We start from the raw sequence: 12599 nt of genomic DNA, 5'->3' as shown, positions 1-12599 counted from the left end.
TTAAGATAATTTAAATTTCCACATGCCTGCAAAGTTTTTAACTTGTGTTATGGATGTGTGAAAAGCAGAGATAAAAAATATATTAAATAAATCAGTTTATGCCTATTACTGACATAAGAAAGCCAACCTACATATAAGCAGCTATTTAGGCTCTCAAATCAAAGCTAAGCAATACAATGCTAACCAGCATATTATCACTTGCTGCTGAATACAACTTGCATATCTTAATCTCGTTAATCAAGGCCACTGAAGGTCTAAGTCTTTGACTTTCACAGTGGCAAACATCCACCTCTACATAGAATATAGCAGTTATAATGTTTACCATCAGATAGTACATCATCAGTTAGTACTGGGACCAAATGCAAGAAGCTGTATGGTGTCCAGATAGGTCTACTGGCATGTTGGAAGAGCTGGAATTTCATCAGAACACTTTAACTGTTGTCCACAACTGGGAAAGAGGGGTGAGGTTGAGTGTATTTTGCAAGTTTGAGACCTCAAAATATATCACAGAATCACAGAATAGTTAGGGTTGGAAAGGACCTTAAGATCACCAAGTTCCAACCCCCCTGCCATGGGCAGGGACACCTCACACTAAACCATCTCACCCAAGGCCTTGTCCAACCTGGCCTTGAACACCGCCAGGGATGGAGCATTCACAACCTCCCTGGGCAACCCATTCCAGTGCCTCACCACCCTTACAGGAAATAATTTCCTCCTTATATCCAAATCATTTCAATGTGGAGGATATACACACACAAAAAGCACCACCACCAAAAACTACCAGATTCTTGTTGGATTGGTTACTTGGTTACTTGAACAGTGTTTCTTGCTGTTGGAGATATTTGGCATTGAACTTTGTTTCAGATCATGAAAGAAAAATTCAAAGTAAAAAATGGTATCAGCTCTCCTCCCTCCCCCTTGTAAATCTGTAACTTAAAAGCACATTGTGATTGGCTGTGCCCCATATTTATATTTCTTTTTCCAAAATGAGAAAGGCAAGAAAATCACCATATTCACAAAACAGGATGTCATTGTCACTCCTGGTGTGACCACAGCTCACCAGCACCTTTTTTAATGCTTCATTTGGCTACTTACAGAACTGCTCCAAGTCGTCTCTTTTTTTAGATTCTGGCATGGCAGTGATTGTGAGCAACGGGCATAGATTTCCTCCTAGCGTCTGGCAGAGCGTCTGCTGCCTCCAGTAAACCTTCTTGGGGTTCCTGCTCCGTTCCAGGATATCAAGATGGGACTGAGAAGCAAGGAAGAAGTGAGGAAGCAGCTTTATAAATAAGTTCACAGTCTATAAAATCTGATTCCATTAGCTGTGTATTATTATGGGTACTAATTTCACTCTTGCTAACTTCCCAGCTTCTCTCTTCTGCCAGTTTATATCATCACTTTTTACACCTCACAGATATGCACCAGCCATTCAGAATATATCCCAGTTCACTGAAGATGCACAGGGCTATTTACTCATTGAAGATGTCCCTGCTTGTTGCAGTGGCTTGGACTAGATGAACTTCAACAGGCCCTTCCAGCCCAAACCATTCTATGATTTTACCTAAACAGTTCCTAGCAGAAAGGAATTTCCATGCACACATAAAGCCCAAAAGAGAGCTCTCTGCTCCTTATATTTTTATAGGGACTTGTATGTTCATAAGAAATGTGAGAGAACTCAACCAGCTTTGAGCCTTTATAGGACTGACTGGTTAGCTGTCAAGCACGTGCCAGTGAAACTCAGAACAACTCCGCACCAGAGGCAGCCAAAAAGCTTACATCAAAAGGACATTTTGTACAACCAGGAGTGGGAAATTTGAAGAGTGTCTTTCCAAGAAGTTATTTAAAAAGGAGATTTTCTCCTCCCTCTCCTCACCCCCCCCCCCCCCCCCCAAATTTTAAAGACACTTTTGTCCAAAAGCTCCTTGAGAAATTTGAGAAAAAATAATTGGAAGCTTAAAAGAAGGAAAAAAAGAAAAGAAAAAAAGAAACATTTTTGGAACAAATTCTGATCTCCTCATTAGACACATAGCCACTTGTCACCCACACACCAGATGACGTGTAGCTCTCTCTGTTTACACTGCAAATGGCAAGATTAATGTAAGTAGTCCCATTACAGGGTGTTGCTAAATGTTGTGAAACACAAGTTGTCTGTTAGTTGCTAGAAATGGATATAGTGAAGTTTGCAGACTTGTCCTAACAGAAACCAAAACACACCAATTCACTGAACAACCCTTGTCTTAACAAGTCAGAGCTAAATTTTAACCAAGGTTTATAGGACAAGATATTCATAGAATCATAGAATGGTTTGGGCTGGAAAGGACCTTAAAGATCATTTGGTTCCACTGCCTGCCCCCTGCCATGGGCAAGGAGGGACACCTTCCAATAGACCAGGTCGCTTAATGCTTGGAGCTTGCTGTCTGTCGGACTGCTTTCCCAGTTTCCATTTGAAATTAAACACAGGACTGAAATTTACAGTCATCTATGCTATAAAACAATTAACATACTGCTCTATAAAGTAAATTCAATTATTAGCTCTCTCATAGATACAGAGAACTCAATATAATCATTTACTTATGTTCTGGTACCCAGTGAAACTTAATTGGGTATAGCTGCCACAGAGATTTCGGCTAGATATCCAAACAATTAAACACTATGATGTAAAAATAGATGAATTACTGTTCATAAAATAAATGTAATTACTAATGGGCAAAAAGTAATGAACTGCAGAGTGCATCCAGTTCAAATAGGATACTGTGATATGTATTTACTCTAAATATGCCTGTAACTATTAAATATATAGGTTATTTAAAAACATTTTCATATCAGTAGCTCCATAGACAAATTTATCTTCTTCCCCAAAGCACTATATATTTGAGCCCTTGGGTTTGTAATAACTTTTAATTTATTACTGGTATGTAAAGCCAACTTACCTCACCAGTGGACAAATGCTTTCTAATGAAATCTAGTGGTGGACAAACCTGATTTAGTTTACTTGCTGTGGAAGTTAAAGTAACATGGAAATGTGTAAATTGCATCACTCAACATTTTAAATTAGTCCAAGCAAAGAAACCTTTTAAAATTATTAGAGGCAACAGTTTTGCTTTGGCTAAAGAGCTGGGCATGACAATCTATCAATCTCTCCCATCCATAATTCCCATTTACTGAATTTTGTGGTCCTTACTGAGTCCGAGTTCATTTAAACTTTTCCTGAGGCAAAATTGCCTTTAACTTCAATAAGCATTTGATTTGAAGAGGCAGTGAAATACTTCAAGACTTGGCCCTGCAAGTCTAGGAATAACACCTTTTTCATCTCTATTCTATTCATTCAGGAGCAGGTGAGATATTCAGGGATTCCCAGAGCATACAAACTTCTCAAGTCTCTCTTGCTTTTGTGCCAGCAGAAGATAGAAATCAATAACAGTAAAATAATGATGAAGCACTACATTTCAGTAATCAAGTATGGTGGTGAATAAGTCCATCCAATTCTTCAGTACTGTATTTGTCTTTTCCCCTGCAGACCATAGGATATACATTCCTTCAAAGCTATAGGTCAAACCCTACTACTGGTGCATACTCTCTTCCTCATTGATTTTGGGGAGTAACTGGTACCCATAAGCCTAATGACTGAGTTGGCAGGCATATTTTGGACTGTGAAGGCTTGACTGGCCCTCTCCCAGACATTGGAAGCAGTTTCTTTGAACATCTATAATGCGATGCAAAGCAGCTGAAAAGAGACTGCTGTTTGAGCGGGAATTAATCTAAGCCTAATTATGCTGGCATGCCAGGGAGCGTGGCTAAAAGTGAGAGAGGACATTGTCTTCCTTGAAAGCATAATCTTTCACATCTGATAATGGCAAACTAACACCATTATAAAAAATAGAGTAAGCCCAACTTTACCAACCCACACGAGCATTTGCTGCTCAGAAGAAAAAGGGTTAACAGTGGAAACTAAGGGGAGAAGGAAGGGGAGCTAATCCACTGGGACTGTGCATCTTCATTTTTGGTAACATCTTCCTCATCTTCAACCACAAAGCAAAGCTACTCCCAGAACTACTCATTTCCCTTCTTTTATCCTACTTTCCATTCAGACCATGGGCTCTCCTACTTCAATCACTGAGAAAACATGTTGGATGCATTTTCCCAGAAAACTCTTTACCATCCACCCTTGGCCAGAAAGGGCTGCAGAAAACAAATCCTTCCCCAGGAAGCAAACTTTGTCAACTCAGTAATACAATTTACAGCTATGCAAATGGAGACAACTTTGGTTTGCATTATAACTGTTATAAGCACTAATGGCTTGTACCCCAGCTTACCCCATACAAAGAATTCTTTTCTCCTGCAAAGAGGGGCTTCAGAGCTCAAAGAAGCTGCAGTTGCAAACAAGGTAGTAACAGCATCCTGATCATTACCTGCCTGGGAAAACAGTCCTCTACACTATCTCAGAATCTACACAGACCCAAGCAGCGCTGACCCATCAGGCCCGTTAGCTTGTTATCTACATGGATATCAGTATTACCATCATTGTGGAGTAGGTATAGGGGTAATGGTAGGCCAGGTAGCAGACATCATCTTTATGAGGGAACTTGATGCTGAAGGCCAGTGTATAGTAGAAATGCCCTTTCACACCTTGTCTTGCAGCTGCACTGCAGCGGTAGTGGTTTCTGGAAGAAGACAGAGAGGGAGGAAGTAGATGATTTTCAATTCTGGATGCACGTTTGGAGTAGCCAAGAGAGAGAATTAAGCATTCAGAGAAGCATTCTCCCTGAAGGAGCTTTCATCTCACTATAGATGGGCTTCAAACTCAACCAGTCATTGTACAAAGACTGGGAGGGCCCCATGCAAGTACAACCAACCCAATCCTAGGTACAACAATAACACAGCGCTAAACTGTGCACATCCAGTAACACAACAGTGAGCATCCAGTTCACTGTGAGCATTCAGTAACACAACAGTGAACCTACAGACTATATGAAACAAGGAGGTTAGAGAAACCATGGTTCCACTACACAGAGGCGTAAATAGGATCATGATAGTAAGTACCCTGATACCAAGATTCAAGGACGTCTTGGGATTCACACAGTGCACAAAGACTAAGAGGGAGTTAAGAAGCAGAACCATGTGTGGCAGTACTGGGCACAGCCAGTCGCATGCTGCTGATGGATGGCAGCACTCTTACAGCAAAATAACAGTTTGTTTCATTTCTGAAGGTGCAAATAAGAGGAGGAAGCCAGCTAATACTAGCTCATATAACACAGCCAGATGTATTTAGATTAGTACATTCAGCTAACACTGCTGTATTGCTTCTGATATCCAAATTATCTTGCTCAGAGATGCAGGTACCTATTCAGAGTCCTGAACAATGCCATGTGAATATATTCTGTGACAGCCTGGAGATACAGAAAATATGAATACACTACCAAACCAACCATTCTGTTCCACCACAGGGAGAAAGGTATATTCCAGGAATTAATTAAATAAATAATAATAAAAAAGGACATACATAAACATATTTCAAATGTAATCAAAGGCTTTTGCTGAGTAGGAAGAGAGTGTATTTGGTAGAGACTGCATACAGAGGAGAAAAGACTTCATACAAATTTGCAGGTTGCGAGCTACCCAAAAAACTCTTATTTTTTGCATCCTCATTTTCAAAGACTTGAGCATCTCCCCATCAAGGAGTAGAGCAAGGGCAGTTGTTCCCTAAAAGATGGGAGCTGACCTTGATGTGGAAGCCACTAGGGCAGGGGCCTCACCACTGAGGGTCATCTCTCACAGTACCTGAGCAGAGAATGGCTAGGGATGGCAGACAGGTTCAATCACACATCCAGATCATCAGACTGCTTGTGGTGATGAGGCAGGTATGGATCAAGACAGGAGGTCAGTCGATGGGTTAGGATCCAGGTCACCAGTGTTGATAGCAAAGCATAGACACAGCACTGACTGAGCTGGAGACTCGCTACAACATAGCTCTGACAGGGACTAAGTAGTTCAACTAGAGCTGCTGGGCCCATGGACAGAGGGTGTGGGTCACCCTGGCCAAGGCTGGTTAGGGTCATCAAGGTCTCCTAGTGCATTCAGGCCCTTGACACTCCCTTTCATTAAATCTATGAGATCTTAAAGTGAACTTCTCAATCGAGTTCCAGGACCAGATCTCTTGCAGGAGACTTACTTTGATATAGAGATGACTTTAGGCTGAGCAAGAAAGTTTTCTTTCAGCAGAGATGAAGAGACAATTCATGCACTTTAGGGAGAAGCCTCACAGCAAAAATCGCATGCGTAAGTACATTTCAAACAATATTTTTTCCCCACATTGCACCAATTATGCTGTTGCCAAAGCTTCTGATTCTGAAGGACTGTGAGGTTTCTTTGACAAATGTTATCATCAATGTTGCATTAAAATGCAAAACAGAAGAGGCAACCAAAAGATGCAATTTCAGCTCCTGAAATTTACAATACTGGCTTATTCTGCCTCTGTTCATTTTTACTCAAAAGGGTGGAGAGAAAAGGTAATTATTCTTGTCATATTCTCCAAAACAATACAATTCTGCTGGATTTTTACCTGAATTTAAATAGTTAGGATCATGCGGGGTGAGCGATACAGACTGGAGCAACAGAGAGTACAAGAACATGAAGTCACAGTGGCAGACTAAAACCCTATGATTTTATTCTCGGCTAAACCTTTCACCCCAACATTTCTTTTGCAAATAACCCACCCTTCATATGGGACAAAGACTCAGAGGAAAAAAAAAAGCAATGAACCTGCATATAGAAACATCTACTTATTATGCTTTGGTGGATCTAGGATTTGATATTCTTTTTAATTCAGAATGATGACATTTAATAAAGTTCCTGTTAATTTTGACAGTGAAGGATAATTGAGAACCATTTCTTGTACAGCGCCTAAAGAAAGTAGTTATCTCCATGGCCTCTATTATACTCAGTGTGACTTGGAAGATTAGATGACCTTATTCACAAAGAACTGTCACAAAGTGCAGAGATCCTCTTAGTTGTCACCTCCAAATTCACATTTGCAGGTAGAAGTGAGGGACAAACCAAGTTTTTGCAGGCAGATGCTGCCTGAATATCTTACAAACACATTATTCTCAACTGCCCCTAATGCTCCATTAAAGGCTTCTCTCTCTAAGTTCTGCAATTCTGCAGCCAAAAATGTCTCTCCTGCCTGAAATGGCCACTTAATCCAGAGGTTTTGCAGTACCAGACACCTCTGACCTTGATGCTACACTGTTATCAATGGTCATACTCCTGGCTGTGCTCAGACTGCATGATCCCGAGGGAACTGATGCACAGAGATCTCACCACACTGCTTAGCAACACATTTCATTCTTCTTCTGAGAACCGATGCTGTTGCAGCAAACTACCCGCCCAGAACAGATATTTCCAGACTTCTGAATCACTTCTTGACACCTCCTTCAATCTATAGCAAACTATCTGGCAGTAATAGGAAGTTTGCAGGTGGCTTTGTGAGGCTTTAATATTCTTCACTCATGCATTAAGAAAAAACACCTGTGTGTACACAGTGTAAACGATCACGTATTCTTGCTGCATATGATCTGGTCTCCTCACAATCCATCAAACAATGCAGTAGCTCTGAATCTTTTTCAAAAGAAACCTAAAAAATAGTGTTTTTCCTGTTTGCCTCCTTCTACTGCTGTCGCCCCAAGATGGCTCTATTGCCTCCCTGTTCCTCCACCAGGCTGTTTTATTTCCTCACCCGTCTTCCATCACTAAATTCTACCACATCAACTTGAAGACCAAATTAACAAGCAAGGAAGAGGGGAGGAAAAAGACACCCTAACAACATCTAGTCCTCACCACCTTATTTGTGTTCTCTTTCAGAGTGTTCAAAGCCTCACATGTCATCTAGAAACTAATACACTGATTATTGGAAAGAAAACAAGAGGCCAAAGTGTGCTTTTATAAATCAGCATGCAAGCTGTATCTGCAGTGCCTTTCAGTCACTTTGTAATAGTGAAATCATTTTGTTTTCTGTTCTCCTTCAGAAATCCTGTACAGGTAGCATATTTCTAGCATCACTGTGATGGAGAGTTAATTAATAATAAGACTACTTATCACTTACTCTGCACAATAATTCCTTGCACTTAAAAGACCTTTGCAAACATTATCTAATTAAAACTTCCTTCCCATTTATCTATTCCCATTCTTTGGGTGGCAGATAAGTAGCTCTAATTTTCTGTTCTTTATAGATGGGTAAAAGTGAGACACAGACAGGTTAGGCGACTTGGCCAAAGATATAGACAGGTCAGTAAAGGAGCTGGATTGTGACTCAGGAATTCAAGAGCACCAAGCGATACAAGAACATCTCTTGGTCATCTCGTCTTTAGACTTCCTGCCTGCAGTGCAAAACACTGGTGGGTGATGGAATATGGCATTATATCAGCTTAGCCTAAAATGGCCAAAGAAAATACCAATATCCTAGATTTCTAGGCCATTTCAAAACAGAGTCCAAGTGGGAAGTAAACTATTTATCACTGGTCCCTTTGTCCAGAATTCTTCTACCACTTGGAGTGTTGTGTCCTCATTTTACATGCCCCGACCTTCTTACCTCTCTAAGTGTGGCTGCAAGTGAAATACGCTTTACTAACACATAAACCTCCAGTATTTAACAATTTACAGGGCATGGCTGTTATTTTGGGATCTGCCACATAGGAAATTGGAAAACACACAATACAGCTTCCTTCTTGAGGGCCAAATCCTTGTTAAGGTATCTTTATTGTCAAGACTGCAGGCAGAATATTCCCCCAGCCATCTTGCTCTTAAGGTTTTCAGTTGTATTGTAAAGGTCAGGCAGGAACTCTGACTGACTGGTATCTCAGCTCTCCCTTGTAGATATCATTAGAACTGAGGTGTGGCCTGCTAATGCTAGATGATTTTGTCTAATATAATGATAAAGATGCTGAAAAGAGAAGACTTAGTTCTGACACATCTATGGTCACCAAACAGTGAAGTCCGTCATGGTGATGTGAGAACAAAACACTTCATGTACCTCACTACTATCTGTGAACTGACTATTGCCTGAAAAACCTGGAGGTTAGATAATAGGCTTAGAATGAGCCATGAAACCAAAAGCACAAGCATGCTGTCACCAATTCAGCATGCTGCCATAGTTCCTTGAATAATTTGCAGGAAAGGAATATTATTCAGTGCATAAAAGCTGCCAAGACAGTGAGTGAATTAGATGATCTTATAGTAACTGCAACTCTGTTTATCATGGGTGTATCCTGTCACTTCACGAAGAGGCAATAAAATAGAGCAGAAGTGTCACTGCTTCCTTCTGACAAGAGCACTGCTAATATTCCCTGTAACATAAAAACTCTCATGAGACATATGGGAAAGGTACGCGATGACGGAGCTGTGCCACAACATTCATCTTTATGAGCGAACTATCCTATCTTCAGTGAAGATGAATGTCAGCAAAGATCAGCCAACGTGCATCACCCAGGCATCTTGCAATCGCGCCTATCCTCCCGCTGTCCTTCAGCTCAGAGGTTGCTTTCAATAAAAGCCCTCCTGCAAAAGCTATTAAGGACAACTTTGAGCTCCTCCTTATTTCTGTAGGTATATCACTCTTTGCACATATTTATGAATAACTCTTAGTAGAAGTAATAAGATAAGGTTCCCTTCAAAATGTCCCACCCCATGATACCCATGACCATGAAAAGAGGTCTTTCCCCAAAACACATGGAGCATGATAAACACTATAACAATCAGATCTATTCTGAGCCAAAGCCTGAGCAACCCCAAATGTACTTCATGTTCCCCATCACCTATAACTTCTCATGACTGGGAATCACTGAAATAAAAACATTATAGAGTTTCAGTAGGAGTGAAAGTGCATATATGCACTGGGATATAAACCTGGAATAAACATATAAGCCTGGAATAAGCAGTAAATGAGACAGACGGCAATTAGTTATCCTAGATGAATATGCTGACAAATAATTCAGTGTACAGTTAGAAAACACAGAATATTCCAAATCAGTAAAACTCAATTCTCTCACATATTCTGAACAAGAATCTGATTATAAGCTTAATTGTATAATCACAGCTTAATCTCAGCTGCTATTGAATCACTGCACAGTAACTGCCTTGTTAATGACATGAGAAGCCACTGCTATAGTAATCAGCACATAAAGCTTGCCCAACCAGAAACATATGCTCACAGAAGCCAGAGGTTACAGTCATGCAAAGGGAAGCCACTGCACCACAGTACGTTAGCTCTTAAGGTTGAAAAGGTTAGGTGAATAAAGGTTAGTGGAGAGTACTTGGAGCAAAATAGAACAAAGGCTCAGATTGCTACAGGCAGGATGCCAGCTTGAGAGATGATGATCTGAACCTTCATCTCCTACCCTTCCACACATCCCCCCCACACACACAAAAAGGGACATACTAAAAAGAAATTACAACAGAGATTCTGGATGATTTTTTTCTGTGGCAACAAGAGTTTGAGTTTCTGCTGCTCCTGGAAGGCACCCCACTGTCATTGTTAGAGTTTATTGTCTCATCACATCCACTTGTGAACACAGCCACCTCTGAACCAAACAGCAAAATTGTGAACTACGACAAATAAAATGTCTTACAAAGCAAAAACCCATTATTTCACATCAGTTTTAAAAAATCAGCCTCAAAACATGAGTTCATGAGGGAAGGAATTCCATTTAGAACATCAGAAAAGTTCAGCTTTGTCCTGAAAACACTACTTAACGTGCTAGACAATTATCCTTGTTGTTAATTGTGTTAGCACCTTTCTCTTTTCTGATATTTCCTTGCCTGTTTGCAGTCAGTTGGGTAGCCCAGACCCTGAGCTTCAACTACAAGGTCTTAAGGGCAAGGACTAGAATATTGGTTTGTTTATGCAGTGCCTAAGGCAATACTCAGAGTCTTGAGACACCAAGTGATGCAAATTGGTGAATAAGAATCTTGATAGAAAAAATAATGAGAAGAACAAAAAAAGAGGGGTAGAACTTGTCACTTGGGCATTCTCAGCCCCAGGTTTCAGGTCATGATAGGTAAGGCCAGGATAAAATAGTTAGTTAATGATGCAACATTTGATTATGAAGTATGTGAACTTCACCAGCTTCTTTCTTGTTCTATTATTCTGTTCCCCAGCCTTCAGCTCTGCACAGATTTTCTAATCCACAACACAGCAATTATCTTAATCCTGAAAGCCCTTTCAATCGCCATCTTTAAAATAATTAATCAGTGTTGTGGATAGCATTTTGGCAGCCTTGAGAAAGTAAAAGAGCGCTCATTCAACCTACTGAAACTCCAGGCTCTGCACTCGTCTCCCTTGACTGTAATACCCAGAATTAAACAGGGATCAGTTTTCTGCATGGAAATGAGGTACCCGAGTGGGAATGTTTCTCACGTGAGTCAAGCTCCAGCTCAGATACAAGTTAAAGATAAGACTGATCTTGAGTTTTTCTTCTGAGGATCTGACACTCTGCAGAAAGAGCGTTAAGCAGAGACCTTGCATAAATGTCAGCACTGAGCCTGTTGGAACTCCTTTATGCCCCTGTTGCCTGGCTCCAGTAGAAAGACAAAAGTTCTCACGGGACAGCAAGTAAGGCTAATGCCTACTGTTTATGCTACCAGGACAAGGTCTACATGGTGCCAATAAGCATGGTCCAAAGAGTAGTTTCCTTCTAGGACTGGAGTTCCAGCTTTGCAGAGATGGGAAGCTCATGATGATACTAAGTTATAGACACAGATTCACAAAGAAAAAACTGTGTATTTGTCTATGTTTATTTCTACATATATATTTATATATGTGTATGTACATAAATGCATAAACACCCCCAAACACCCCTGTGTATATGCTAAACCTTTATGTATCTCCTCAGCTCCTACATCTCTTATAAAAAGCAGTGTATGCAAAGGAAAAACAATGATCCCATCCAGCTTATTTCTTCCTGGATCGGCAGAGAAGCCAATCTCTGTAGGTTAAGCTTCCTTGTATTCCTGGCTACATCAGCATGGCTCAAGCACTCCCTATTCCCTTTCCTCCTCCTTGTTCATAGGGAAGTTAATTCTGCACATGCCTTGTTTCTCCCCAGGCATCTAATATAGAGATCTCACTTACAGTTGTTCTCTGAAGGTGGAAGCATATAACACATTGAACTAGCACCAGTTTAGAGACATTTGAAACAGGTGGCACTGGTGGTCAGAGGTTAACAACATCAATACAGTTAACAGGAGGGGAGGAGAGGGGGAAGGAAGCCACAAATCATTTACCCAAGATGCGCTTACTTGTAGTAGCAGATATCATGGCCTGCCCGAAGCCAGCGAGGTCTGCCCTGGAGAGCTTCCTTCACTGAATACATGACCAGCTGCATGCCTACATAAAACAAGACAGTTTCAAGTGAACCAACTACCCTGGTTGGAGAAGACAGGGGTGGGGAGGAAGAGACTAAACAAGAACCGTCATTATTTTGCCTCTGCTCTCTCTGCAGATAGTTTATGCAAAGTAAATATATTCCCAAAGCTTTGTTCTGATACAGCCATATCTGTACAAAAAATATCCCCAGAAGAAATAGGCTGAATTGACTTCATTAGAAAAT

The 12599-nt window shown here is 40.7% G+C and overlaps 1 protein-coding gene across 2 annotated transcripts in view; it reads right to left on the bottom strand.

Annotated features, from left to right (window-relative positions):
* AGBL1 (AGBL carboxypeptidase 1) overlaps positions 1-12599 on the bottom strand; it is a 285185-nt gene that overhangs the window by 200343 nt on the left and 72243 nt on the right. For both annotated transcript variants that reach the window (XM_061371321.1, XM_061371322.1), the window contains 3 exons: positions 12289-12376; positions 4517-4661; positions 1096-1249 (listed from right to left, as the gene is read on the bottom strand). In XM_061371321.1, coding sequence (XP_061227305.1) covers positions 1096-1249; positions 4517-4661; positions 12289-12376 — 387 coding nt within the window. The remainder of the gene's footprint in view (positions 1-1095; positions 1250-4516; positions 4662-12288; positions 12377-12599) is intronic.

The sequence above is a fragment of the Neopsephotus bourkii genome, unplaced genomic scaffold (genome assembly GCF_033783945.1).
Source record: "Neopsephotus bourkii isolate Nb327-2 ecotype Australia unplaced genomic scaffold, CSIRO-AGI_Nbou_v1 NB_1572, whole genome shotgun sequence".
NCBI lineage: Eukaryota > Metazoa > Chordata > Aves > Psittaciformes > Psittacidae > Neopsephotus > Neopsephotus bourkii.
This window is presented reverse-complemented; position numbering and strand designations above follow the sequence as displayed.